General features: G+C 50.9%; 4 protein-coding genes across 4 annotated transcripts; 3 read left to right on the top strand and 1 right to left on the bottom strand.

Moving 5' to 3' along the window:
- Positions 1-555: 555 nt before the first annotated feature.
- On the top strand, positions 556-4104 carry HD556DRAFT_1486054 (CHAT domain-containing protein). The gene is made up of 2 exons (XM_041308719.1): positions 556-973; positions 1064-4104. The coding sequence occupies exons 1-2, from the start codon at positions 643-645 to the stop codon at positions 4093-4095; spliced, it is 3363 nt and encodes a 1120-aa protein (XP_041158408.1). The 5' UTR covers positions 556-642; the 3' UTR covers positions 4096-4104.
- A 6291-nt stretch (positions 4105-10395) lies between these two features.
- On the bottom strand, positions 10396-10918 carry HD556DRAFT_1537310 (uncharacterized protein; the record flags this gene model as incomplete). Its single annotated transcript, XM_041309655.1, has 2 exons — positions 10396-10539; positions 10664-10918. 2 exons carry the CDS (start codon positions 10916-10918, stop codon positions 10396-10398), a joined length of 399 nt encoding a protein of 132 aa, XP_041158407.1.
- A 1636-nt stretch (positions 10919-12554) lies between these two features.
- HD556DRAFT_1240508 (TPR-like protein) lies at positions 12555-16811 on the top strand (the record flags this gene model as incomplete). Its single annotated transcript, XM_041298117.1, has 1 exon — positions 12555-16811. One exon carries the CDS (start codon positions 12555-12557, stop codon positions 16809-16811), a length of 4257 nt encoding a protein of 1418 aa, XP_041158406.1.
- A 3866-nt stretch (positions 16812-20677) lies between these two features.
- HD556DRAFT_1537309 (CHAT domain-containing protein) lies at positions 20678-25842 on the top strand (the record flags this gene model as incomplete). The annotated part of the gene is made up of 8 exons (XM_041309654.1): positions 20678-20804; positions 20909-21037; positions 21092-21214; positions 21269-21419; positions 21471-21610; positions 21664-21782; positions 21835-23286; positions 23488-25842. The coding sequence occupies 8 exons, from the start codon at positions 20678-20680 to the stop codon at positions 25840-25842; spliced, it is 4596 nt and encodes a 1531-aa protein (XP_041158405.1).
- Positions 25843-27982: the final 2140 nt, after the last annotated feature.

Here is a 27982-nt window from a genome sequence, read left to right as displayed (position 1 = left end):
AGGCTGACGGCGATGAATATCAGACAAGCAACAAATCTGTAAACGTAGACCAGGCTGCCATCGAATGGCACGAGCGCATTCTGCTGTAAGTCATCCCTAACCTCGTCTGTCCTGCAGGTATTGAGAAAGACTCTAGGCCGTGCGATCCATCTTCTAAAGTTTGGGTCAGCGTGTATGCCTCATTCGAATTGGGACCCATGGTCTGTCACGGAGAACTCCTCCGCACACTCGAGATCTCCGTCGGGGAATTACTGGATCGCAGCGAAAAATCGCATCGTCAGTATCTTCTATCGCAAATAACGCCTGAAAGATGCTAACGAGTATCACAGCCATTATCTTTCAGCCAAAGCAGGAGGAAGCCGTATCGGCTTGCACTTCACTGTTCATGAGAGTGGAGAAGCAACTTTGTGATCAAAACGAAGCCGCAGTTCTTCAACCCCTTACTCCAGTGAGTAATAAATACAGTCTGGCAATCTGATGCTGACAGCATGCAACGTGCAGGTTACATGCCGCAATATGGAGACGTTAGCACTGGAGACGGATGCCGGACATCGTCTTCTCGCACAATACCGCAGGACGCAGAACAGCAGGGATCTCGAACAATCCATAAACCACTTTGAACGAGCCTGGGATATCTGCTCCATGGATCATCCCTACCACCCTGCAGCACTGTTCAATCTGGCCACGGCAGAGTTTGTTAGTTGTCAAGCTGACGAGAGATACCTCGACCTCGACATCCCTATCACTCTTTTTCAAGGGGCCCTCGACTTGCGTGCCGCTGATCATCCGGATCGAAGCGTCGGCCAGCTCCATCTTGCCATAGCTTTGCTCTGGCGGTTCGCGAAACGGGGATTTGAATCGGATGCGGATGCAGCTGAAGAGTTGCTGAGCGAAGTTCTCGAAGTCTGCCAGGCCAACAGCCACATTTACAGAGCAGCTTTGATCGCAATGGAAATACGGGCTCTGCATTCTGGTGAAAGCATCGATGCAAATGATGTTGAGGAGGAGCGGCCCGCCACATCGATGGTTCCGTTATCGCCGAATCAAGTTACTGATCGAGCAGAGTGGTGTTTGCAGAGAGAAGAATCCAGTGCCTTGGATGAAGTGATATCCCTTCGTTATGATGCACTGAGACACCACAACACCGGGTATATTTACCTAGGGCATTTGCTAGATAATCTGGCTCTAATGGTGCAAACTCGCTTCGAGCGTCGAGGCAATGATAAAGACTTGGATGAGGCTATCGCGCTTCACAGAGAAGCGCTGGCTTTACGCCCGGTCGGTGACACAGATCGGTCCAGCTCATTAAACAACCTTGCGACTCAACTCTCCTCCCGCTTTCGCCACCGTGTCAAGGACGAAGACTTGGATGAGGCTATCGCACTGAATAGGGAAGCGCTGGCTTTACGCCCGGTCGGTCACACAGATCGGTCCAGCTCATTAAACAACCTTGCGACTCAACTCTCCTCCCGCTTTCGCCACCGAGGCAAGGACGAAGACTTGGATGAGGCTATCGCACTGAATAGGGAAGCGCTGGCTTTACGCCCGGTCGGTCACACAGATTGGTCCATGTCATTCAACCTCGCGGTTGAACTCTCCTCCCGATTTGAGCACCGAGGGAACGACGAATACTTGGATCAGTCTATCGCACTTGACAGGGAAGCGCTGGCTTTATGCCCGGTCGGTCACACAGATCGGTCTGGGTCATTAAACAACCTCGCTCTTCGACTCTCCTTCCGCTTCGAACACCGAGGCAACGACGAAGACTTGGATCAGGCTATCGCACTTCACAGAGAAGCGCTGGCTTTGTGCCCGGTCGGTCACACAGATCGGTCCATGTCAATGAATAACCTCGCGAGTGGACTCTTCTCCCGCTTTGAGCACCGAGGCAAGGACGAAGACTTGGATCAGGCTATCGCACTTAACAGGGAAGCACTGGCTTTACACCCCGTGGGTCACATAGATCGGTCCATGTCATTAAACAGCCTCGCGATTAAACTCTCCTCCCGCTTTGAGCACCGAGAGAACGACGAAGACTTGGATGAGGCTATGGAACTTCACAGGGAAGCGCTGGCTTCATGCCCGGTCGGTGACACAGATCGGTCCATCTTATTAAACAACCTCGCGGTTTTTCTCTCCACTCGCTTTCAGCACCGAGGCAACGACGAAGACTTGGATCAGGCTATCGCATTTCACAGGGAAGCACTGGTTTTGCGCCCGGTCGGTCACACAGATCGGTCCGACTCATTAAAGAACCTTGCCAATGATCTCTCCACCCGCTTTGAGCACCAACGCAATAGAGAAGACCTCGACGAGTCACGAGAAAACCTACGCTGTGCATTGACTCTCTTGACGCAACATAATCTTCATCAATTAGGAGTTCTTCAGTCGCTAGCTGGGGTCTATTTATCATTCCATCGTTCAGGGCTTGACGACACCGGTGCGGACGAAAATACAGACAGTCTCAATGCTGCCATGCATCATCTCAAGGCAGCAGCAAATGTTGTCTCTGGAGGCTTGCTACCCCGCCTGCGGGCAAGTCTGCATTGGGCACGCCATGCTAGTGAATATTCACATGGCACTCAACTGGAGGCATATGCTATCTCTATGCAACTCCTGGACGCTTACGTGTCTGTGACGGCCTCTGTGTCGTCTCGTCATAATGCCATGAAGGAATTCTCAAGGACACTTGCCGTGGATGCTGCATCTTGTGCTCTTCGCAATGGCGATGTGCGTCGCGCTGTTGAGCTGTTAGAGCAAGGCAGAACTATTATCTGGACTCAGATGGCACGGCTCCACACGCCTCTTGATATCCTCCAGACTCGCGGCGATCATGCAGTGACTCTGATGAAGAGATTCACAGACCTTAGCTTCCTCCTTCACCAGCCTCCTGTGAGTCATCCAGAAGGCACCCCAAGAGTTGACGTAGAAGTAGAAGAAATCCGGTACAGACGTCTGGTGGAGGACTGGAATAGGACTGCAGAAGAGATCCGGAAGATTGAGGGCTTCTCCCGCTTCCTCCTTCCCCCCTTGTTTTCCGATCTTCAAGATGCAGGTCGTGATGGGCCCATCATCGTGCTCGTCGCGAGCGAATCATCTTGCGATGCCATCATTGTTCCTCACAAGCAACCTCCCACTAGCATTCCACTCCCCACCTGTGTGCACAAACTTGCTGAATTGGAGCTCGCATTCCGAGAGGCAGTTCCCAAGGATGCTGGTCCTAAAGGGAACCAACGAGCGCTGATGGAAGCTTTGAGAGAGCTGTGGGACGTCGTCGTCCGCCCGGTGGTCGAAAACCTGGGTGGAATTGCGCGACGAGGTTCTCGAATATGGTGGTGCCCCACGTCTGTCTTCAATTTCTTGCCGTTGCACGCTGCCGGCGAATACAGGAAGGATGGAGAGTCCCTTTCACGGCACTATATATCTTCATACACCCCATCGCTCACCGCGCTGATCAGGGCTCGCGCAAGTCATAACAGGTCTCCGTCTGTGCCCTTTGTCGCCATTGGTCAGAATCACCCGGCCGGTCTCTCATTCACTTTGGATGCCGTAGAGCCTGAGCTGGAATTGGTGCGGACACTCTTACCCCCTCCCCCAACCGTTTCCTTCTCCAAGATAACCAGCGTTGATGCCACGAAATCGACAGCTCTGCGCGCATTGCAAGACAATACGTGGTTCCATCTTGCGTGTCATGGGAAGCAGAGATTAGACGAACCCTTCCAATCGGCCTTTCTCATGCGCGACCAGCCGCTTTCACTCCTCGATATCGCTCAGATGGATCTGTCTCGGCATCAATTTGCATTCCTTTCTGCCTGTGAAACCGCAGTCGGTGACTCCAGCACGCCCGACGAAGTGATACACCTAGCGGCTGGCTTGCAATTTGCCGGGGTCAAGAGTGTCGTCGGGACGTTATGGAAGGTCGATGATCCTACTGTGCAGCGTTTAGTCGAGGCATTCTACAAAAACTTATGTGGGGATGGCACTATGAATTCCAAACGAGCTGCTCGCGCATTGCACCAAGCAGTCCAGTTGTTGGCCAGCGATAGGGACATTCCCTTGGCCCAGCGCATAGTGTTCGTGCATATTGGCATATGATCAATTCCGTGCGTCCTGCCGCCTTATTAATGAAACCATTCTAACGACTTCTCATCCAGTCATGACCACGCGGAACCTGTTACAAAGGACTTCAATATTCCAGACTTGAAGACTGTGTACCTCTACGATGTGTATACCCGATTTTGACTTCAATCTGAATTTGTTGCCTCGGAGCCAGAGGTGATCGATTGATCGCTCAGGGTGCATTGACGTGGGCCTCTGAGAATGAAGTTGCACGATGCTGAACTAGCATAACACTCCATGTGGCAAGTCTGACACAATTTGCAATAAACGTGATAGTTGAGTATCTGAATTGCGCGAGGGGTTCGAATACACTTCTCCTTAGTGTGCAGCCAGTGCCTGTGAAGAGCTGGACCCTGGCAGGATAGACAGACCAGGCCATCATGACATAATTAAGTAGTCGTTCGTTCTGTTTCGGAATCGATACTAAAAGTGTTGTAACATTGTATGTAAAGTAGGATCGAAAACATCCAGTCAAATCATAGATCATACAAAGGATATATAGTGTATGTATGCGCAAGAGGATATATTCTGACTAGTAACTCATCTCAAAGCCTGAGTTGTAGTGAAGGACGCCGGATTTGGTGGTCTAGGCCATTGATCGATCGATCGATCGCTCTTACTTACGATTATGTAACGTATACTTCAGTCTCATTTCAACTGCTCTAATCAACATCGCACCCTACGACGTGCCTCTGCTGTACAAATCTGATGCTCACTGTAAATGAGACCATGGTAGGATTCTGCGAAGTCACTTCTATCCGACTCTGTTGACTGCATCAGCACTCTTGAGAGGAGTTTATGGGAGCGGATAGAATCTAACAGGTAACAAGTCTCAGTATCTGGGAACAGAACTCTGCATTGATGAAACGTGTACCTAACAGGTAACAACTACGTAATGTTAGCATTTTGGACAAAAGGTAAGGTATAGTAAACTCACGTCTCAGTATCTGGGAACAGAACTGAGGCGCTCGTTTGGCTCTGCTATAGGTTTTATATGGTAAGTGTTCCTAAACGTTATATTGAAGTAAAACATTGATACTTGGTAGTTTTCGGCCCCGACGTCACTTCTGTCATTGTCGTGCCTCTCTCTCCTTGCGCTCGGACATTCTATTCGTCATCCTGCCCCTTTGCTTCGGTCTCATCGGCCTTGTTCGACTCTGAGGCTTCAGACGTCGACGACACTCCCCCTCGAGCGCAAGCTAGTCCCATCAGGGCCCTTAGCTTTTGCAAATGGGGGCGTGGCACAGCCTTGGTAAACGCATCGGCCACATTGTCGTCAGTGGGGCAATAGAGAATCTTGAAGGTCCCGTCCTTCACATATGAGCGTACAAAGTGGTAACGCAAGTCGATATGCTTGGTACGTGACTGGAACTTTCTGTTTGATGCTAATGCGATGGCGGCCTGATTATCGCAGAATATTGGAATGGGGAGAGTGGGGGGGTCGTAGAGTTCGGTGAGGAGGAGTTTTAGGTACAGTAGCTCCCGGACAACGCTAGTAAGTGCTATATACTCCGCTTCGGCTGTGGATAGCGCGATTAATGGTTGTTTTCGGGCACTCCAGGCGACTGGACCTCCATTCAACATTACGATGTAACCAGACATGGAGTGCCTATGCAGTTGGGATGCCCAATCCGCATTGACGAACGCCTCCAGGCCAGCATCGTTGGAACCTAAGGTAAGTTCAAATCCATCAGTGGCCTTCAGATAACGTAGCGCGCGTTTAGCTGCCTCCCAATGCGCCCTGCCGGGACTGCGCATGAACTGCGACAAAGTCGTGACAGCGAAGGCTATGTCCAGGCGGGTGCTGGTCGCTGCGTACATCAATGATCCGATAGCATGTTGATACGGTACGTCCTTCATGGCCTCGACTTCTGAGTGCGTGGATGGGGATTGATCTGTGGATAGTGTGATGGCAGACTCCATGGGCGTTTGGACTGATTTTGCCTCGTCCAGGCGAAAATGTTCGACTATGGTGGCCACATAGGCCTTCTGGGACAATGTCAAGGTGCGTGATACTCTGTCTCGCGTTACCTTCAATCCCAGGAGCCAACTTAGTTCCCCCAAGTCCGAAATCTCGAAGTACTGTTGGAGCTGGTCTTTGAACCGGTGGATGTGAGAGAGGTGGTTCGAAGTCACGGCCATGTCGTCGACGGAGACCGTTATGACCATCTTTTCGTCGGAGGTACGTTTGAAATAGACCGCTTGATCAACTCCTGACCTGCTGAATCCTAGCTTCGCAAACACTCCCGCCAACTCTTCCGCCCACTCGAATCCTGCCTGCTTAAGTCCCGGTAAGCTCCTCTTTAACCTCAACACCTTTCCACGTTGATCCTCCCTTAGGTACCCCGGTGGCGCCCTCATATAAATTTCCTCTTGGATGCTTGCATACAGGTACGCGCTCTTGATGTCGACTTGGTGGATTTCCCAGTCTTGCTGAGCCGCCATTGTCAGGACTGTCCGGATCGTGCTCATATTAGCAGTGGGGGCGAACGTGTCGAAATAGTCGACCCCAAACTTCTGTCTCTGGCCGTTTGCGACGAGGCGTGCCCAGAGCTTCAACTTTTCTCCGTCGGGTCCACGTTTGGTCGCCAAAACGTAATGGCAAGGTATGATGTTGGCGCCTTGAGGTGGGTCAACAACTTCCCACGTACCTAACTTCTCGAGCTGACTTATTTCGTAATCTAGCGCTTCTTGCCACTCCACTCCATCAGGACCGTTTAAAGCTTGTTGCAGGCTGGGTTCCAGCTCTGCAGCAGCCAAAGCAAGGTGAATGTGCGCGTGTTCATCCAGGAGGTCTAACGCTGACGCCTCCATTAGGGAATCTAAGGCTAGGGATGCGGTCTCCCCCTCATTGAGGGCTGCATAATATCCTGGAGGTGGTCTGGTGCGGGTGGACCTTGGAGCTGGAGGTGGGGTTGATGGACGTGGAGTTTGGATTCTGGCTGGGGTAGCAGGTGGCGGGATAGGCTGAACGACAGGTGAGCTATCACTGTTGCTACTGTTATATTCGTCGTGCCGCATGACGATGGACTCCCCCTCATTCAGGGGATCCCCGGCCACTGTCACCTCATTATGCGCTAAGGTGACATTGCGCTCGACGGAAATACGGCTCTTACCCAGCCAATATACCCGGTAGGCTTTGCTCTGGGCGTCCATTCCCACAAAAACTGCCTCCTCTGCCTTGGCCTCCAACTTCCCAGCGCCCTCAAGGTGCACGAAGATCCTGGCTTCGAATTCCCTAGCCTGGGAGAGGTTGGGCTTGGTCTTCGTGACCAGCTCAAATGGAGTCGCACCTGGAGTCACCCTAGACGGTAGGCGATTCTTTAGCCAGGTGGCGTAATTGACGGCCTCTGCCCATAGGTACTTGGGGAGGTCCTTCGCCAGCAACATGGCCCTGGCATGCTCGACGAGAGTGCGGTTTAGCCTCTCGGCTACTCCGTTTTGCTGTGGTGAGTCGTGAGTCGTCAGTTGTCGCTCAATGCCACGCTGACTCAAATACTCGTCGAACTCTGCACTTAGATACTCTCCCCCACGATCTGACCGGACCCTGTGGAGCTGGACGCCTGGAGTTTGGCGTGTGAGCCAGGCCTCATAGGCCTTGAAGGCGGTGAGTGCCTCGCTCTTTTGCTTCAAGAACTGGATCTTCGTCTGACGGGTGAAATCATCTGTGAAGGTGATATAGTATCGGCATCCGCCCAAGCTGGCAGTCTGTGCGGGGCCCCATAGGTCCGTATAAACTAGCTCTTCATAGGTGCGTGCCCGGCTATGACTTTCGTTCGGGAAGGGTTTCCTTGCTGACTTGGCTTTGACGCACGTGTCGCAGAACTCCAGCTTGGAGTCACTGTCCAGCGTGACACCCACGACGAGACCTTTTCTCACGGCCTCGAGCACTGCAGGCTGGGAGACGTGCCCCAGCACCCAGTGCAACTCACTCACAGTAAGTTTTCCCTTGGCAACATTCGCATGGTGCTGACCTGACCTTCCCGTTGCTATGCTATAGAGACCCTCCACCTGCGGTATTTCCGCAATGACTCGATGTTTCGGGCCCTGGGACAAGACTTTGCACATGCGCCCTTCAAAAAGGACGGCCATGCTGGCCGCTGCAATGCGATTTGTGGAGATCAGGGTGAATGCCATGGCCGGTGCGTACAACGCGTTCTTCAGCGTCACTTTCGTGCGCTTCTCACCAAGTGGCAGTTCTAGCTCGACGTCTCCTCGACCTATGGCGCTCAGACTTGAGCCATCCGCCGTGTGGATGTCCTGGGGGGATATGGGGGTGAAGTTGGAGAATTTTGCCTGGTCTGGGCAGAAGTGAGAGGTGGCGCCAGAGTCTACGATGGCACCTCGTCGGTCGAGGGGCACCCTGAGATCCCTGGCTATGCTTGCCAAGTCGGACGATACGAATGCATATTGGTCCTGGGACCCGGACTCTGCAGCTGAGTTTGCCGTCTCCTTGGGACCCTTCTCACCCTTACGCCTCTGCTGATTCGGGCCTTGGCCCTCTTTTCCCCCTCCAGGCCTCCAACAGTCGGTCTTATAATGACCTTTGCATTCGCAATTATAGCAGGTAACGTCTGCATTTGTTTTGCTCGACGTAGCTGACCTTTTGCCCTTGTCTCTAGGCTCCCTTGCGCTCCCCCTTTTATTGGGGCGCTTCTCAGTAAGCTGACGGTGTTCGTATTCTTCTGTAACGATACTGATCAGTTCATAGGAGGACAAGGGGGTCTTAGTGATCTTGGCGGCTGCGTTTATGGATGACAGAAGAGGGCGATAGGATTCGGGGAGTGAGCCGAGAATGATGGCATGGAAGTCCGTATCGAGGATCCCCGCACCCATACCTGCAAGTAGCTCGCGCAGCCTCAACATCTCTGAGAAGTGGGCTTTTATGTCTCCTCCCTCCTCCCTCCTCGCACCTCGTCTCCTGCAGGCGCCGACGCAAATTGATCTGGATGAGCTCGGTCTTGCCTTTGTGGATCTGGCAGATTTCTTCCCAGACCTCCGAGGCAGTCTCGAACTTCTGGACGCGCAGCAACAGTCGATCGGTAATTGTACTGAAGATTTGCTGTTTAACGAGTGAGTTCTTTTGGTCGTATTCATCCATTTTCTTATCGCGCTCATCGATCTCCTTCTGAGTAGGAATCGAACCGTCTGGCTTTTCCGGCAGCCCCGATACCTTTCCAATGAGGTAGGGTAACGGCTCGATGGCACGACCATCTGCATATCGCATCAAACCTTGGGCACTTATCGCTGTCAACGTTCTCTCCTTGTAGGTAATCCAATTCGTGCCATCTTCGGCAAGTTTTGGGACATTGAACAACGAGGACGTAGTGCCGGGGAGCGTATTATCGGTGGTCATGTCAGGGCTCATAACCTCTTGAGAGGAGTTTATGGGAGCGGATAGAATCTAACAGGTAACAAGTCTCAGTATCTGGGAACAGAACTCTGCATTGATGAAACGTGTACCTAACAGGTAACAACTACGTAGTGTTAGCATTTTGGACAAAAGGTAAGGTATAGTAAACTCACGTCTCAGTATCTGGGAACAGAACTGAGGCGCTCATTTGGCTCTGCTATAGGTTTTATATGGTAAGTGTTCCTAAACGTTATATTGAAGTAAAACATTGATACTTGGTAGTTTTCGGCCCCGACGTCACTTCTGTCATTGTCGTGCCTCTCTCTCCTTGCGCTCGGACATTCTATTCGTCATCCTGCCCCTTTGCTTCGGTCTCATCGGCCTTGTTCGACTCTGAGGCTTCAGACGTCGACGACAAGCACTGCACGGGGCATTGTGAAAATGCTGCGCCATTGCTGCAACTGCTGTGCGGCAACTGCCGACCACTGCTGCCTAAATGGTGAGTGCGCATTAACTACACTTTCTTACTGCTAATCACTGGAACCTCCCAGTACTTGTCCTCCGAACGAGGTATAGACTCAAGGGTGCTCCGATTCCTTATAAGTATATCCGCACTCCCAGCACCACGGTCAGCCGATATCATCGAGATTCGCAGTACTCCCGGTCTGCAAGTCAGGTCCTTCTAACAACTATCTCGTTACTAAACGATCTTTCATATTGCATTGTAGTCTGATTCCTCCGCATACAATGTTATTTTTGTTTCTTTTTAATGAGCAACTGCGTAGTTGCGGGCATTTGTCTCAAGCCTGATGCGGTCATTGGCACCTTTCTTCGCATTCTCGGTCCTCCATGGGATTTTTTTACCTGTCGCTCCTGAGCGCTGAGGTCCAGTCAGTCCAGTGACATGTGTACAGCCCCACAGCTCAGGCATGTGCATGAGGATTAGCAGCTGAGCATGCTAACTTTTCGTTAGGTGTAGTATACGAGTAGGGTGGGATTGTCATCATGTTCGTAACATATGCCACCATGACATTAGCATAGGATGTATATGACTTTTCTGAGCATTCCTGATGAACGAGTTTTCTTCAGCGTGCAGTTGACTGATGAGTGTGAATTTTCATGTGGCAGGACGTGTGATGGTTTAGCAAGTTGGCTCATCAGAAACAATGATTCCGAGTCCAAGACACTTACTAGTATGCCATGTTCGAAAACCATCTTGCCAGTTCTCACTGGCAGCATCATCACTCCGTCCCTCATCGCCTCCTCGATTCCTGTTGACACAAGTTGCTCAAGCCACCGATAGCAGAAAGTCAGCTTGAGTTGGAATTGAATGTGAGGTACTGACAAGTGTCGCAGCACCTTGTCATGGGCGTCGCGGTCATCGTGGGCACCTTCTTTCCATATTTGGGAGGTGCTGCGATATGGTGCCCGTGACGCCCGCGACATGGTGCTGCGACACTACTGAAAATGAACTCAAGTTGTGTAATACATGGTCCTTCAGCAGTTATGTTGCGCATCATAGTATTGCAGACTTGCGCATTGGAATACATATGTCAGTGGTGGATTTGCGTATCATTTCAGAAACCAGAATACACAAGTCTGAAATATGAGAAGTTGGAAGTTGGAACACACTATAGATTAATTTTCAGTAACACAGTTCAAGACATGTGCCAGGACATTAAGATTTCGAAGGGATAATGAAGAAGTTGATAAAGCGGCAAGAGAGTCAGCAATAACCAAGTGACTTTATATTAATCATGCAAAATCCTTCAAGGCAGCGATGCAGAGTTCAGGATATGTGGCAAGCAACAAGTGTCGTGAGTCAATTTACTGCTTAGCGTAAATTTGGAACGTCGCGGCAGATGCCGCGCAGCAGTCGCAGCAGTGGCGCAGCATTTTCCTAGTGCCCCACTGCACGGTGTCACGTGCGGATGCCATGTTCATGCTGTGGTAAACGTTCACGAACGACTTTACAGGTACTGCAGTGTTTCGAAACTTCCAGCACACATCTTACTCTCAAGGGTTAGTTCGAATCATCCCTCAGCCATAATGGTCCGTCGTCGACGTGTCACCTTCGAGTCTTCAAGCTCATCAGAACCAGACTCAGACTTTTCTTCAGCGTCTTCGCATGAATCTTTCCCAACTCCTCCAGTAGAGAATTCCGCTACCAGTACCGAGCCCTTGAAAGGTAGAAAACGTAAGCGTAAGTTGTCAGGCAGCCTTAACGACAACAAGACGAAGAGTTCGAAACGTCTACGATCGTACGTCAGTGTGCTAGATAGTACGTGCATGGTCTTAATTCCATTTTCAGGCAAGAACAGGACGAGTAAGTATATGAAGCATCGATCTTCCACATGCCTGACAACGTGCTTGTTGTTTAGTGAGGAGCCAAGCTATCGAGAATCCACCCAGGACCCGCAACTCAGTGGAGTGCAACAAGTCGCTATCACTGGTTTGTAATATCTGTCTCCGCTCGGCTCATATTGACGATTTCTCTCAAGCCATTCGCGCAACTGATCTCACTCTTGGTCTCCGACAGATTCCCGCTGGCTTCCATGTCGTGGTCAAGGCTGACGGCGCTGAATGCCAGACAAGCAATGAATCTGTAATCGTAGACCAGGCTGTTGTGGAGTGGCACGAGCGCATCTTTCTGTAAGTCTTCCTTAACCCCGCCTGTCCTGCAGAATTGAGAAAGACTCCAGGCCGTGCGATCCATCTTCTAAAGTTTGGGTCAGCGTGTATGCCTCATTTGAATTGGGTCACATGGTCTGTCATGGAGAACTCCTCCGCTCATTTGAGATCTCCGTCGAGGAATTACTGGACCGCAGCGAAAAATCGCATCGTCAGTAGCGTGTATTGCAAAAAAGAATGCCTGACGTGCTAACAAACATCTCAGCCATTATCTTTCAGCCAAAGCAGGAGGAAGTCGCATCATCTTGCACTTCGCTGTTCATGAGAGTGGAGCAGCGACTTTCTGATCAAATCGACGCCGCAGTTCTCCGTCCCCTTACTCCAGTGAGTGATCAATACAGTGTGGCATTCTGATGCTGACAGCTGCAACGTGCAGGTTACATGCTGCGGTATGGATGCGTTAGCACTGGAGACGGATGCTGGACATCGTCTTCTCACACAATACTGCAGGACCCAGAGTGGCGGTAATCTCGAACAATCCATAGAGCACTTTGAACGAGCCTTGGATCTGTGCCCCATAGATCATCCCTACCACCCCGCAGCGCTGTTCAATCTGGCCACGGCAAAGTGTGTTAGTTGCCAAGCTGACGAGAGATACCTCGACCTCGACATCCCCATCTCTCTTTTTCAACGGGCCCTCGACTTGCGTGCAACTGATCATCCGGACCGAAGCGTCACCCAGCTCCATCTTGCCATTGCATTGCTCTCGCGGTTCGCGAAACGGGGATTTGAATCGGATGCGGATGCAGCTGAAGAGTTGCTGAGCGAAGTTCTCGAAGCCTGCCAGGCCAACAGCCACATTTATAGAGCAGCTTTGATCGCAATGGAAATACGGGCTCTGCATTCTGCTGGAAGGTTTAAGGGAAATGATCTTGAACAGGAGCAGCCCACCACATCGATGTTTCCGTTATCGCCAAATCAACTGGCTGATCAAGCAAAGCGGTGTTTGCAGAGAGATGAACCCGGTGCCTTAGATGAAGTGATATCCCTTCATTATGATGCACTGAGATACTACAACACCGGGCATGCCTGCCGAGGGCAATTGTTAGATGATCTGGCTGGAATGCTGGAAACTCGTTTCGAGCGTCGAGGCAATGACAAAGACTGGGATGAGGCTATCACGCTTCAGACGGAAGCGCTGGCTTTGTTCCCAGTTGGTCACACAGATCAGTGCATGTCATTAAACAAGCTTGCAAGTGGACTCTTCTCCCGCTATCAGGACCGAGGTAAGGACGAAGACTTGGATCAGGCTATCGCACTTCAGAGGGAAGCGCTGGCTTTGCGCCCGGTCGGTCACACAGGTCGGTCCAAGTCATTAAGCGACCTCGCGCTTAAACTATCCTGCCGCTCTGACCACCGAAGCAATGACGAAGACTTGGATGAGGCTATCATATTCCACAGGGAAGCGCTGGCTTTACGCCCGGTCGGTCACACAGATCGGTCTGCTTCGTTGAGCGACCTCGCACTTGAACTCTCCTGCCGCTTTGATGACCGAGGGAACGACAAAGACTTGAATGAGGCTATCGCACTTCAGAGGGAAGCGCTGGCTTTGCGCCCGGTCGGTCATACAGGTCGGTTTGTATCATTGAACAACCTCGCAAATCGGCTCTCCTCCCGTTTTGAGCACGGAGGCAAGGACGAAGACTTGGATGAGGCTATCGTATTTCACAGGGAAGCGCTGGCTTTACATCCGGTCGGTCACACAGATCGGTCTGCGTCATTAAGCGATCTCGCGGTTGAACTCTCCTCCCGCTTTGACCACCGAGGCAATGACAAAGACTTGGATGAGGCTATTACGCTCCAGACGGAAGCGCTGGCTTTTTGTCCGGTCGGTCATACAGATCGGACCATGTCATTATACAACCTTGCAAATCAACTCTCGTCTCGCTTTGAGCACCGAGGCCATGGCGAAGACTTGGATCAGGCTATCGCACTTCTCAGGGAAGTGCTGGCTTTGCATCTGGTTGGTCAGACAGGTCGGTTCAAGCCATTAGACGACCTCGCCAATCAACTCTCCTCCCGCTTTGACCACCGAGGCAACGAGGAAGACTTGGATGAAGCTATTACGCTTCAGACGGAAGCGCTGGCTTTGTGCCCCGTCGGTCACACAGGTCGCTCCGTGTCATTAAACAACCTTGCGAGTGGACTTTTCACCCGCTTTGAGCACCGAAGCAAGGATGAAGACTTGGATCAGGCTATCGCACTTAACAGGGAAGCGCTGGCTTTACATTCGGTCGGTCACACAGATCGGTCCATGTCATTAAACAACCTCGCGTTTGAACTCTCCTCGCGCTTTGACCACCGAGGCAATGATGAAGACTTGGATGAGGCTATCGCACTTCACAGAGAAGCGCTGGCTTTGCGCCCGGTCGGTCACACAGGTCGGTCCTCGTCATTAAACAGCCTCGCGAATCGACTCTCCTCCCGTTTTGAGCACCGAGGCCACAACGAAGACTTGGATCAAGCTATCACACTTTACAGGGAATCACTGGCTTTGTGCCCGGTCGGTCACACAGATCGGTCCATGTCATTAAACAACCTCGCGAGTGGACTCTTCACCCGCTTCGAGCGCCGAGGCAAGGATGAAGACCTGGATCAGGCTATCGTGCTTAACAGGGAAACACTGGCTTTGATCCCGGCCGGTCACACAGATCGGTCTAAATTATTCAACAACCTCGCAATCCAACTCTCCTCCCGCTATTACCACCGAGGCAACGACGAAGACTTGGATCAGGCTATCGGACTTCTCAGGGAAGCGCTGGCTTTGCGCCCGGTTGGTCACACAGGTCGATCCAAGTCATTAAACAACCTCGCCAATGAACTCTCCACCCGCTTTGAGCACCAACGCAATAGAGAAGACCTCGACGAGTCACGAGAGAACCTTTGCTGTGCATTGACTCTCTTGACGCAACATGATCCTCTCCAATTAGCAGTTCATCAGTCGCTAGCTACGGTCTATCTATCATTCCATCGTTTAGGGCTTGACGACACCGGTGCGGGCGAAAATACAGACAGTCTCAATGCTGCCATGCATCATCTCAAGGCAGCAGCAAATGTTGTCTCTGGAGGCTTGCTATCCCGCCTGCGGGCAAGTCTGCATTGGGCGCACCATGCTAGTGAATATTTGCATGGTACTCAACTGGAGGCATATGCTATCTCTATGCAACTCCTGGACGCTTACATGTCTGTGACGGCCTCTGTGTCGTCTCGTCATAATGCCATGAAGGAATTCTCAAGGACACTTGCTGTCGATGCTGCATCATGTGCCCTTCGCAGTGGCGATGTGCGTCGCGCTGTTGAGCTGTTGGAGCAAGGTAGGACTATCATCTGGACCCAGATGGCACGCCTCCGCACGCCTCTTGATAGCCTCCAGACTTGCGGCGATCATGCAGTGACTCTGATGAAGAGATTCAGAGACCTCAGCTTCCGCCTTGATAAACCTTACGCAAGTCATTCAGAAGGCACGCCAAGTGTTGACGTAGAAGCTGAAGAAACCCGGTACAGACGTCTAGTGCAGGACTGGAATGGAACTGTAGAAGAGATGCGGAAGATCGAAGGCTTCTCTCGCTTCTTACTTCCCCCCTTGTTCTCTGATCTTCAACATGCGGGTCATGATGGGCCCATCATCGTGCTCCTCGCGAGCGAATCGTCTTGCGATGCCATCATTGTCACTCACGAGCAACCTCCCACTAGCATTCAACTCCCTACCAACTTTCAGAAACTCGCCGAATTGGAGATCGCATTCCGAGAGGCAGTTCCCAAGGATGCTGGTCCTAAAGGGAACCAACGAGCGCTGATGGAAGCTTTGAGGAAGCTGTGGGAATTCGTCGTCCGCCCGGTGGTCGAAAATCTGGGTGCAATTGCGCGACGAGGTTCTCGAATATGGTGGTGCCCCACATCTGTCTTTAATTTCTTGCCGTTGCACGCTGCCGGTGAATACAGGAAGGATGGAGAGTCCCTTTCACGGCACTACATCTCCTCATATACCCCATCGCTCACCGCGCTGATCAAGGCTCGTGCAAATCATGACAAGTCCCCGTCGGTGCCCTTTGTTGCTATTGGTCAGAATCGCCCAGCCGGTGTCTTGTTCACTTTGGATGCTGTAGAGCCTGAGCTGGAATTGGTGCGGACACTCTTACCCCCTCCCCCAACCGTTTCCTTCTCCAAGATAACCAGTGTTGATGCCACGAAATCGAGAGCGCTGAGCGCATTGCAAGACAATACGTGGTTCCATCTCGCGTGTCACGGGACGCAGAAATTTGACGAACCCTTCCAGTCGGCCTTTCTCATGCAGGACCAGCCGCTTTCGCTCCTCGATATTGCTCATATGGATCTGTCTCGCCATCAATTTGCATTTCTTTCTGCCTGTGAAACCGCAGTTGGTGTCCCTGCGACGCCAGACGAAGTGATACATCTAGCTGCTGGCTTGCAATTCGCCGGGGTCAAGAGCGTCGTTGGGACGTTATGGAAAGTCGATGATCCCACTGTGCAGCGTTTGGTCAAGGCGTTTTATGAAAACTTGTGCGGGGATGGCACTATGAATTCCAAACGAGCTGCGCGAGCGCTGCACCGAGCCGTGCAGTTGTTGGCTAGTGATAGGGACATTCCGTTGGCCCAGCGCATAGTGTTCGTGCATATTGGCATATAATCAGTTCCGTGCGTCCTCCCATTTTTGCATTCTTCAGACAATCTGACGACTTCGTATTGTTTCTAGTCATGACCACGCGCAGCTTATTGCCAAGGACTTCAATATTCCAGACTTCGACACTATACCTCCACGATATGTACACCCAACTTAGACTTCAATCTGTATTCTCTGATCTGTTGCCTCACACGGAGCCAGACATGATCGATCGCAAGACGGTTTGTGGTTAGGAAACGACACTGATCTGACATAACACCCTATGTGGGAAGACACGATCTGCGATGAACATGATAGTCGACTGTCTGAATTGCGTGAGGGCGTTTAATGCACTTCCACTTAGCATGCAGCGCCGAAATCCGGTTCCTGCGAAGAGCTTGACCTGGCGGGATAGACAGACCATAGTAGTCAGATGAGCATATACGATGCGTTGAGCTTGCTGGACTACCAATGTCAGTTTCCTCGTTTGATTTTGCGTTGAACAATTGTTGAAATTGCTTCGTTCAGCTGCGGCCGTCAGTTCTCTTCCATGCACAGGTCTGCTACCTATTTACAATCTCAATTCTACGATATCCACAAAAGGCCCTTGCATGACAACATAAGCAAGCGAGCTAGTCTTGGAGTTTCCTGACAAAAAAGGGGTCAAGGTGTGACTGATTAATACCTCAGGATTGGAATATGTCTGTGCGGAGGGTGTACAAGAGCAGGAGGAGAAATGGGGAGAGCAAGAGACATCCTGCTCCGAAGTCGAGCGCAGATCGATCGACCTAAAGACCCATTGTTTGCCGGTGAGTGTCGTCGAGCTGCTCCTCTACCCTAAATCTCACATCCATGAAATTGTGTCTCGAGCAGATGTCCAGTCTCTGATGCTGGCATATAGCTTACCTGCCTTTTCGAAAGGCGACCCGACCTCGTTCCTTGCTGGAATCATACGTGCGAGCGGGATTATAAAAAGGTGGGTTTTCTGAGGATATAGTGGGTCAAACGCACGCTGTTATCTGTGGTATGCAGCGTGATGTCCTGGATCATGCGGGTGCGGTGTGCATTGTCCTCAGGGATTGGAGCATTGGCCAGAGACTTTCGGTGGCTTGAGGTCTCGCAACATAGCGGGATTGGAGGCAAGGATGTCGGATGCAGTACTTCACCGAGCAGTGTTTCAAATGCAGTATCACACTCTGCCTTGTTTTTGTCGAGCGCTGACGAGCCTTCTCAGCTGCATGGTCATGGACACATCAAACCAAAATTAATGCGTGCGATGGTTGGCATGTCATTTTTCTTGAAGTCGAGGAGGACGCCTATCTGTGTGGTAACCCTGCTGGAGTGGATATGAGTATGTCTCATAAGCGCTCGCAGTCTTTGACACATATCCCAAGATATACTCTTTAACTACCGAAACTGGTATGACAGTAGCCATATGCAACTTCATAGTAGCCAGCAGCAAGGTTGACCAGACGTTGTAGTCCGTTTTATCGTTTCGCGATGGCACCCGATCACGGTCATCATCAATGCGCTTACAGTCTTGTTCAACTAGTGTAACCTGACAATCTGGCGTGTCTGGTTCCGCATTCTCTCTCAACGTCACGTCTCACCCAGTGAGCAGTGCGACTTCCTCAACCACGAAATCTCCCTATACATTGGTGCCATTAAATGCCCTGGCCACCCTTGTTGCGCACGCGTCATCCTCACGCGAGGCAGACGCACTTTCATCAAGTGGTGCGCGTAGATTCACCAGCCTTGCTCTTCCTCATGTGCCTACTTCTACGGCCACCTCTGGATCGAACTCTGGTGTTGATTCTTGGCATCCCCGGAAAGTAGGTAGAAGGGCAACAGTCGCAGAAAGTCTGAGCGCGGTACTCAGGTTCAGAGATTCACATAAACTGGACTTGTGAAGACGACGATGACCATCGTGGACATCGTTCGTGGAATCACGTTTGGTGATGTCGAATGGCAGGAATCGAAGTCTCGTGGTCGGTCGTTTGGCTTGGCCAAGTTGGTTCTCAAAGGATGATACCAAGCAACGGAAGAGAAAATATCGACAGGTCGCCGCAGAGCGTCCACTCAGTTTCACGGTCTATCGAAAGCTCCGGTTTATGTTGGCGGAAGTTCAGTACTAGTGCAATCGGGCTTAACTTGAACACTGGCGATGCTTAACGTTATGAGGAAATGCTTACCAATATTATATGCATGAAAGTGTTTGAGATTTTTTCAGATACTTTGCAAACACCTCGTCTTCCATTTGCTTCGTTTGGAAGATGTCAGCCGTTATCGGTGTGCTCAGACCAGTCCCACGAGGATAGAGCCAAAGGGTCTGTGATTGTCAAATAGCAATCATAGACGAGCGAGGACCCATAGAATTGCTTGCCTGACACTTTTTCTTGTGAAGCTTGCTCATAGTAGTAGTATATTTAGTTTCGCAAGTCTGCCGGTCTATGAATACAAATCAACTTACCGTACTCCCCAAGTCTACGCTGAAAGATAGCTCGACACCGAATCCTGGACCACCTGCACGACGCAAAGTGGACCTCTGATTGTAACTGTTTGAGTCGATGAATTACCTTGCAAATACGACACTTCTTTTCGCGGGTAAACATGATGATGGGTGAAAGAATCGCGAATGACACACGATAAGCTACGGGCACAAAAAGAACCTGGCGATAACCTTGATCGAACCTGAAATTTTATTCATGAGCTTACTTCAAATCCTGACTAGTACGGCGCCACTGACCTTTAAGCCTTATGTATGGCTCCTATTGTGCGACTTCCATGTTCATATTGCCGGTTCTTCGAGTAGCAGCTTAGGTCAAGAGACTGAACTAGAGACAACGCCGTGATGTTTCGGACCAACCCAATCGGCCATGGTTACCTATCATATAGTTAGTTTCCCAATGACCGTGACCATCAGTCTCCCAATGATGAGGTCAGGTTTCATTACTTTCATTGGGTGGGTGCACGTCCTAACAAACATCGTATTCCGAACTGTGCATGTATGATATATGATGAGGTACGAAAATGAAGCAGTGTTAGAATTGAAAAAGAGGCAGTCCATGATGAACGTCTGTCTTATCCCATTCAAGGAGAGACAAGATTCTAAAGGCCTCGAGTCGTAGTTAAGGAAGCCGGGCTAGCTTGAAATTATGAGCAAAACTTTTGAGCCTCAGGCCCACTTTGAGATAGCCCTATGACAGCAACACAGGCAGTGAACATCGAGGCAAAGGAGATTATTTGGTAGAGTCGCTATTGGATCCAGAATCGGATGCAAGGAGTTGTTAGCGAGATCACAAAGACATGATGATCCGCCGAGTCCACGAAGGTTCTTTTACTATTTTAGTGAGCAAATACCAACTTATGTAAGAGAAAAACAAACTGGCTCCGCAAAGGTATCCGGTGGGCAACGCCGACCGTGGAAGTCATTTGGCTTGATATGTCAACTTTACGACCCGGGAAGCCCTGGAAAGGACTAGTCGCGACTCGCCGGGTCTCGAACAACTTGAAGTCCAATGATTAATTCTTCGATCATTTGGCTAATGAAACCATGATGCCTGCAGTGGCCGACTCGGACGACTTTCTATTTGGCACCTGTACCTAATATGCGAATGCTTGTGGAATGCCCTGCTCTTGCGGGTTTCTCGTTTGGGCTGCTTTAACACCCTCTGCTGTACAAATATGTAAAATGAGGGTATGAGTGGATTCTGCGAGTCGCTTCTATCTTGTTGACGGCATCGGCACTGCACGGGCCCCCCGCCACAGCGTGGATGCCATGTGCATGCTTGTGGTTCCCTCTATTATAATCCTTCAGGACGTTACAGGTGCTGTAGTATTTGTTTCGTGACCCCCTTACTCTCAAGTGTCAGTTTGAATCCATCCCTCGTCATATGTCAATGTTTGTCCCTGGCCATTTCAATGACTGCCATCCACCCTTGGGAGAAAGTCCGATCGACCCAGAACGCCCTCAGGACATAAGACAGATAAACCTTCAAACGTTCCAAGTTGCCGTCGATAGTATGTCTCACATTGATCTTCATTCAGCACATATCGATGACTTCCCAAAGCAATTCTGGCGACGCTGTATTTCCTCATTAATCTCCTGTTTGTTTTCGCGACAGACTCCGTGCCAGATCGGCTGGATGATACCCTCCAAGTCTTAGGTGAGGAGCCAGGCCAACCAGAACAACCCCAGGATCCGGGAAAGACAAACCTAGTGTTCGGTGAAACGCCACAAGTCGCCATCAACAGTATGTGCCATCTACCTTCACTTAACACGTGGTGCCCATGATTTCTCATCACAGATTCTGTGTCGGACACACTCGATGATACACTCCCAGCCTTGCATGAGGAGTCCAACCATTCAGAACACATTCAGGATTCAGGAGAGATGCACCTCCGTGGAGTGCAACAAGTCGTCATCACTGGTATGTGATATCTCAGGCTATCTCCGCTCAGCTCATATGGATGATTTCCCCAAGCCATCTGCGCAACTGATCTCACTCTTGGTCTCCGACGGATACCCGCTGGCTTCCATGCGGTGGTCAAGGCTGACGGCGATGAATATCAGACAAGCAACAAATCTGTAAACGTAGACCAGGCTGCCATCGAATGGCACGAGCGCATTCTGCTGTAAGTCATCCCTAACCTCGTCTGTCCTGCAGGTATTGACAAAGAATATAGGCCGTGCGATCCATCTTCTAAGGTTTGGGTCAGCGTATATGCATCATTCGAATTGGGACCCATGGTCTGTCACGGAGAACTCCTCCGCACACTCGAGATCTCCATCGGAGAATTACTAGACCGCAGCGAAAAATCGCATCGTCAGTATCTTCTATCGCAAATAATGCCTGAAAGATGCTAACGAGCATCGCAGCCATTATCTTCCAGCCAAAGCAGGGGGAAGTCGTGTCCGCTTGTACTTCATTGCTCATGAGAGTGGAGAAGCAAGTTTGTGATCAAAACGACGCTGCAGTTCTTCGTCCCCTTATTCCAGTGAGTGATAAATACAGTATGGCATTCTGATGCTGACAGCTGCAACGTGCAGGTTACATGCCGCAATATGGAGACGTTAGCACTGGAGACGGATGCCGGACATCGTCTTCTCGCACAATACCGCAGGACGCAGAACAGCAGGGATCTCGAACAATCCATAAATCACTTTGCACGAGCCTGGGATATCTGCTCCATGGATCATCCCTACCACCCTGCAGCACTGTTCAATCTGGCCACGGCAGAGTTTGTTAGTTGTCAAGCTGACGAGAGATACCTCGACCTCGACATCCCTATCATTCTTTTTCAAGGGGCCCTCGACTTGCGTGCCGCTGATCATCCGGACCGAAGCGTCAGCCAGCTCCATCTTGCCATAGCTTTGCTCTGGCGGTTCGCGAAACGGGGATTTGAATCGGATGCCGATGCAGCTAAGGGATTGCTGAGCGAAGTTCTCAAAGTCTGCCACGCCAACAGCCACATTTACAGAGCGGCTTTGATCGCAATGGAAATGCGAGCTCTGCATTCTGCTGGAAGGATCGATGCAAATGATATTGGGCAGGAGCGGCCCGCCACATCAATGCTTCCGTTATCGCCGAATGAACTTGGTCATCGAGCAGTGTGGTGCGGCCAGACAGATGAACCCGGTGCCTTAGATGAAGTGATATCCCTTCATTATGATGCACTAAGACACTACAACATCGAGAATGCTAGCCGAGGGCAATTGCTATGCAATCTGTCTGTGATGCTGCTGACTCGCTTCCAGCGTCGAGGCAATGACAAAGACTTAGATCAGGCCATCGCATATCAGATGGAGGCGCTGGCTTTGCGCCCGGTCGGTGACTCAGATCGGTCCACGTCATTAAACAACCTCGCTGTTCAGCTCTTCTCACGCTTTGAGCACCGAGGCAACAATGAAGACTTGGATGAGGCTATCGCACTTCACAGAGAAGCGCTGGCTTTGCGCCCGGTCTGTCACACAGATCAGTCCCGGTTATTAAACATCCTCGCGAATCGACTCTCCTCCCGCTTTCAGCACCGAGGCAACAACGAAGACTCGGATGAGGCTATCGCACTTCACAGAGAAGCGCTGGCTTTGCGCCCGGTCGGTCACACAGATCGGTCTGCGTCATTAAACAACCTCGCTGTCAAACTCTTCTCACGCTTTCAGCACCGAGGCAACGATGAAGACTTGGACGAGGCTATCGCACTTGACAGAGAAGCGTTGGCTTTGTGCCCGGTCGGTCACACAGATCGGTCTACGTCATTAAACAACCTCGCTGTTCAACTCTCCTCCCGCTTTCAGCACCGAGGCAACGACGAAGACTTGGATGAGGCTATGGCACTCTTCAGAGAAGCGCTGGCTTTGCACCCGGTCGGTCACACAGATCGGTCCATGTCATTAAACAACTTCGCTGTTCAACTCTCCTTCCGCTTTAAACATCGAGGCAACGACGAAGACTTGGATGAGGCTATCGCACTTCACCGAGAGGCGCTGGCTTTGCACCCGGTCGGTCACACAGATCGGTCTGCGTCATTAAACAACCTCGCAAATCAACTCTCCTCCCGCTTTCAGCACTGAGGCAACGACGAAGACTTGGATGAGGCTATGGCACTCTTCAGAGAAGCGCTGGCATTGCGCCCGGTCGGTCACACAGATCGGTCTACGTCATTAAACAACCTCGCTGTTCAACTCTCCTCCCGCTTTCAGCACCGAGGCAACGACGAAGACTTGGATCAGGCTATCGCACTTCAGAGAGAAGCGCTGGCTTTGTGCCCGGTCGGTCACACAGATCGGTCTACGTCATTAAACAACCTCGCGAATCAACTCTCCTCCCGTTTTAAACACCGAGCCAACGACGAAGACTTGGATGAGGCTATGGCACTCCTCAGAGAAGCGCTGGCTTTGCGCCCGGTCGGTGACTCAGATCGGTCTTCGTTATTAATCAACCTCGCTGTTCAACTCTCCTCCCATTTTAAACACCGAGCCAACGACGAAGACTTGGATGAGGCTATCGAACTTCACCGAAAAGCGCTGGCTTTGTGCCCGGTCGGTCACACAGATCGGTCTAGGTCATTAAACAACCTCGCTCGTCTACTCGCCTCCCGCTTTGAGCACCGAGGCAACGACGAAGACTTGGATGAGGCTATCGCATTTCACAGAGAAGCGCTGGCTTTGCACCCGGTCGGTCACACAGATCGGTCCCAGTCATTAATCGACCTCGCTCTTCTACTCGCCTGCCGCTTTGAACTCCAACGCAATAGAGAAGACCTAGATACGTCCCGAGAGAACCTACTCTGTGCATTCCCTCTGTTGAGGCAGCATGATCCTCGTCAATTAGTGGTCCATCAGTCGCTAGCTAAGGTTTATCTATCATTTCATCGTGCAGGGCTTAACGCCACCGGCGCGGGCGAAAAACCAGACAGTCTGAATGATGCCATGCATCATCTCGAGGCAGCAACAAGTTTTGTCTCTGCAGGCTTACGGTCCCGCCTGCGTGCAAGTCTAAGTTGGGTGCATCATGCTAGTGAACATTCGCACAGCACTCAACTGAAGGCTTATGCGACTTCTATGCAACTCCTGGATGCTTACATGTCTGTGACGGCCTCTGTGTCGTCTCGTCATAAAGCCATGAAGGAATTCCCAAGTACACTTGCCGTGGATGCTGCATCTTGTGCCCTTCGCAGTGGCGATGTGCGTCGCGCTGTTGAGCTGTTGGAGCAAGGCAGGACTATCATCTGGACCCAGATGGCGCGACTCCGCACGCCTCTTGATAGCCTCGAGAGTTGCGGCGATCATGCAGTGACCTTGATGAAGAAATTCAGAGACCTCAGCTCCCTCCTTGATAGGCTTCCTGCGAGTCATTCAGAAGGCACCTCAAGAGTTGTTGCAGAAGCAGAAGAAACTCGATACAGACGTCTGGTGGAGGACTGGAATAGAACAGTAGAGGACATCTGGAAGATTGAAGGCTTCTCTCGCTTCCTACTTCCCCCCTTGTTCTCCGATCTTCAAGTTGCAGGTCGTGATGGGCCCATCATCGTGCTCATCGCAAGCAGATCGTCTTGCGATGCCATCATTATCTCGCAAGAACAAGATCCTACTAGCATTCAACTCCCTATCAATTTTCAGCAACTCGCCGAATTGCTGATCGCATTCATAGAGGCGGTTCCCAAAGATGCCGGTCCTGGAGAGACCCCACAAGCGCTAAAGGGAGCTTTGAAAGAGCTGTGGAACGTTATTGTCCACCCAGTGGTCGAAAATCTGCGCAGAATTGCACGACCAGGTTCTCGAATATGGTGGTGTCCGACCTCTCTCTTCAATTTCTTGCCGTTGCACGCTGCTAACGGATACAAGAGAGATGGAGAATCCCTTTCACGCTGTTACGTCTCTTCATACACCCCATCGCTCACCGCGCTGATCAAGGCTCGCGCAAGTCATGACAGGTCCCCGTCGGTGCCTTTTGTTGCTATTGGTCAGAATCACCCAGCCGGTACCTCATTCACTTTAGATGCTGTAGAGCCTGAGCTGGAATTGGTGGAGAAACTTCTGCCCCCTCCCCCAACCGTTTCCTTCTCCAAGATAACCAGCGTTGATGCCACAAAATCGACAGCACTGCGCGCATTGCAAGATAATACGTGGTTCCATCTCGCGTGTCACGGGACGCAGAGATTTGACGGACCCTTCCAGTCGGCCTTTCTTATGCGTGACCAGCCGCTTTCGCTCCTGGATATCGCTCAGATGGATCTGTCTCGGCATCAATTTGCATTCCTTTCTGCCTGTGAAACCGCAGTCGGTGACCTCAGCACGCCCGACGAAGTGATACACCTAGCGGCTGGCTTGCAATTTGCCGGGGTCAAGAGCGTCGTTGGGACATTATGGAAGGTCGATGATGCCACTGTGGAGCGTGTAGTCAAGGCGTTTTACACAAACTTGTGCGGGGATGGCACGATGAATTCCAAACGAGCTGCGCGAGCGCTGCACAAAGCGGTGCAGTCGTTGGCCAGTGACAAGGACAAGGACATTCCCTTGGCCCAGCGAATAGTGTTCGTGCACATTGGCATATGATCAATTCCGTGCGTCCTGCCCTCTTGTTAATGAAACCGTTCTAACGACTTCGCATCTAGTCCATGACCACGCGAAATTTGTTACCAAGGACTTATATTATTCCAGACTTCGAGATTGTATACTTCCACGATATGGACACCCAATTTAGACTTGAATCTGTATTAATTTCCAATTTGTTGCCTCGGAGCCAGAGGTGCCGGTGATCGCTCCTCTAAGGTCCACTGATGTCGATGATTTGTGGGTCAGAATGAAGCTGATCTGGCGTAACATCTCATGTGGCAAGACACGATTTGCGATGAACGTGATAATTGCGTGAGGACGTTGGGTGCACTTCCACTTAGCATGTCGCACTGAAATCCAGTTCCTGTGAAGAGCTTGACCCTGGTAGGCTAAGAAGTCGTTCGTTCTGCTTTAAACTAAAAGCATTATAACGCTGCGTGCAACGCAGGATCGAAAAGTTGAGTCAAGGCGTAGATTATACAACGAATATATAGTGTATATATGCGCAAGAGCCTGATGATATCATATCCTGACTACGGTGCCACTGACCTTTAAGTAGGTTGCAGTATGATTCCAGTTGTGCGACTTCTATGTTCGTGTCCTCGGTTCTTCAAGTACTAGAAACTTAGGTTGAGAGACTGAACTAGAGACAACGCCATGGTTCGCATGGCCACATTAATTTCATCGGGTGCGTGCAGTGCCGTCCGGCTCAGACCGTAAGCAAACATTGTATTCCGAATCGTGCATGTATCATGACGTTGAAAGCTTTAGAAGCAGTGTTCAAACTGAAAAAGGGGCAGTTCATAATGCATCATGGTCACCTGTCTCATCCCGGAGAACATTTTAAAGGCCTCGAGTTGCAGTGAAGGAAGCCGGACTTGGTGAGCTAGATTATGGCCCCCGTGACGGCAACACGCGGGGCGAACATCGAGGCAGAGGAGATTATTTGGCAGAGTCGCTATTGGATCAGATGCAGGGAGTCTTCATGAATGACCCGTGACATGTTCGCCACGCTAGCATGATTTGAATCGAGTGAATTACCATACCTGTTACGTAGCGCTGCCTCATGGAATCCATGCTTGCTATGCACATAAGACCCACCCTCGTTGTTTGCTTGCTACCAGCGAGGAACAAGTAGAACAAGCAGTGCAGTGAGTACTGGTCAACTGTTCCCGTCCTTTTTGATCATGAACCGAGTCAGTCAGACAAAACGCAAAGAAGCCTCACATTAACGAGCTATGTCTCCCGAATTCCTTGCGATGCCTATCACTGAGGAAGCTATGACTTCTGATTCTGAAGTCCCTGCGCTGCCGGCTACTGAAGAAGCTCAGGACCCAACTCAAACCCAAAAGTCAGCTCAGAAGCAAGAATTTGTGGGCCACGAGGACTATGTTTGGGCTTTTGTCTTCTTGCACGACAATATCCACATCGTGAGTGGCTCGTGGGACTGCGACACGGTACTTCTTATCGGACAACCATGGACAGGTAAGGGAGGTTGCATACATGCATTAGCACTTTCACCGGACGGAAAGACAGTTGCGTGTGGAAGGATGGACGGAAGCATTCAGCGGTGGGACACCGACAGTGGAAAAGATGATTGAAAACGTTTGGACAGGTCATAGCCGGGAAGTAAGGTCACTGTCGTGGTCACCCAACGGAGACCATATTGCAAGTGGGTCCAGAGATGGGACAATCCTAATCCGAAAACTAGACAGCGGACAGACCGAGATGGGCCCGATCAAGACGGGGCAGCGTTGGGTGAATGTTCTTGTGTATTCACCTTCAGGCGACAAAATCGCATCAGGCGGGTTGAATGAGATGATCTGCATTTGGGATACAAAAACAGGCGAGCTCGTTATCGGTCCCATCGAAGAACTGGGGTGCAGTGTCACGTTGTTGTTGTGGTCGTCGGAAAGCAAAAAAGTTTACGCCAAATTTGTGCGTGTTTTGGACAGATATCGAATTGCATCGCTTCGAGCACAACGATTTGGTGAATTCTGTCGCGCTTTCACCCAAACACAATGTACTGGCCTGCGTGGGTCAGCCAGGTGTTGCACAACTATGGGACACAGAGTCCTATGAATCATTACTCCGTCAGCCATTCATTGACCGCCAAACTCTTCGCTGCATAGCATTCTCT

This window comes from Suillus plorans (assembly GCF_016647745.1).
Source record: "Suillus plorans strain S12 chromosome Unknown HD556scaffold_42, whole genome shotgun sequence".
Classification (NCBI taxonomy): domain Eukaryota; kingdom Fungi; phylum Basidiomycota; class Agaricomycetes; order Boletales; family Suillaceae; genus Suillus; species Suillus plorans.
This window is presented reverse-complemented; position numbering and strand designations above follow the sequence as displayed.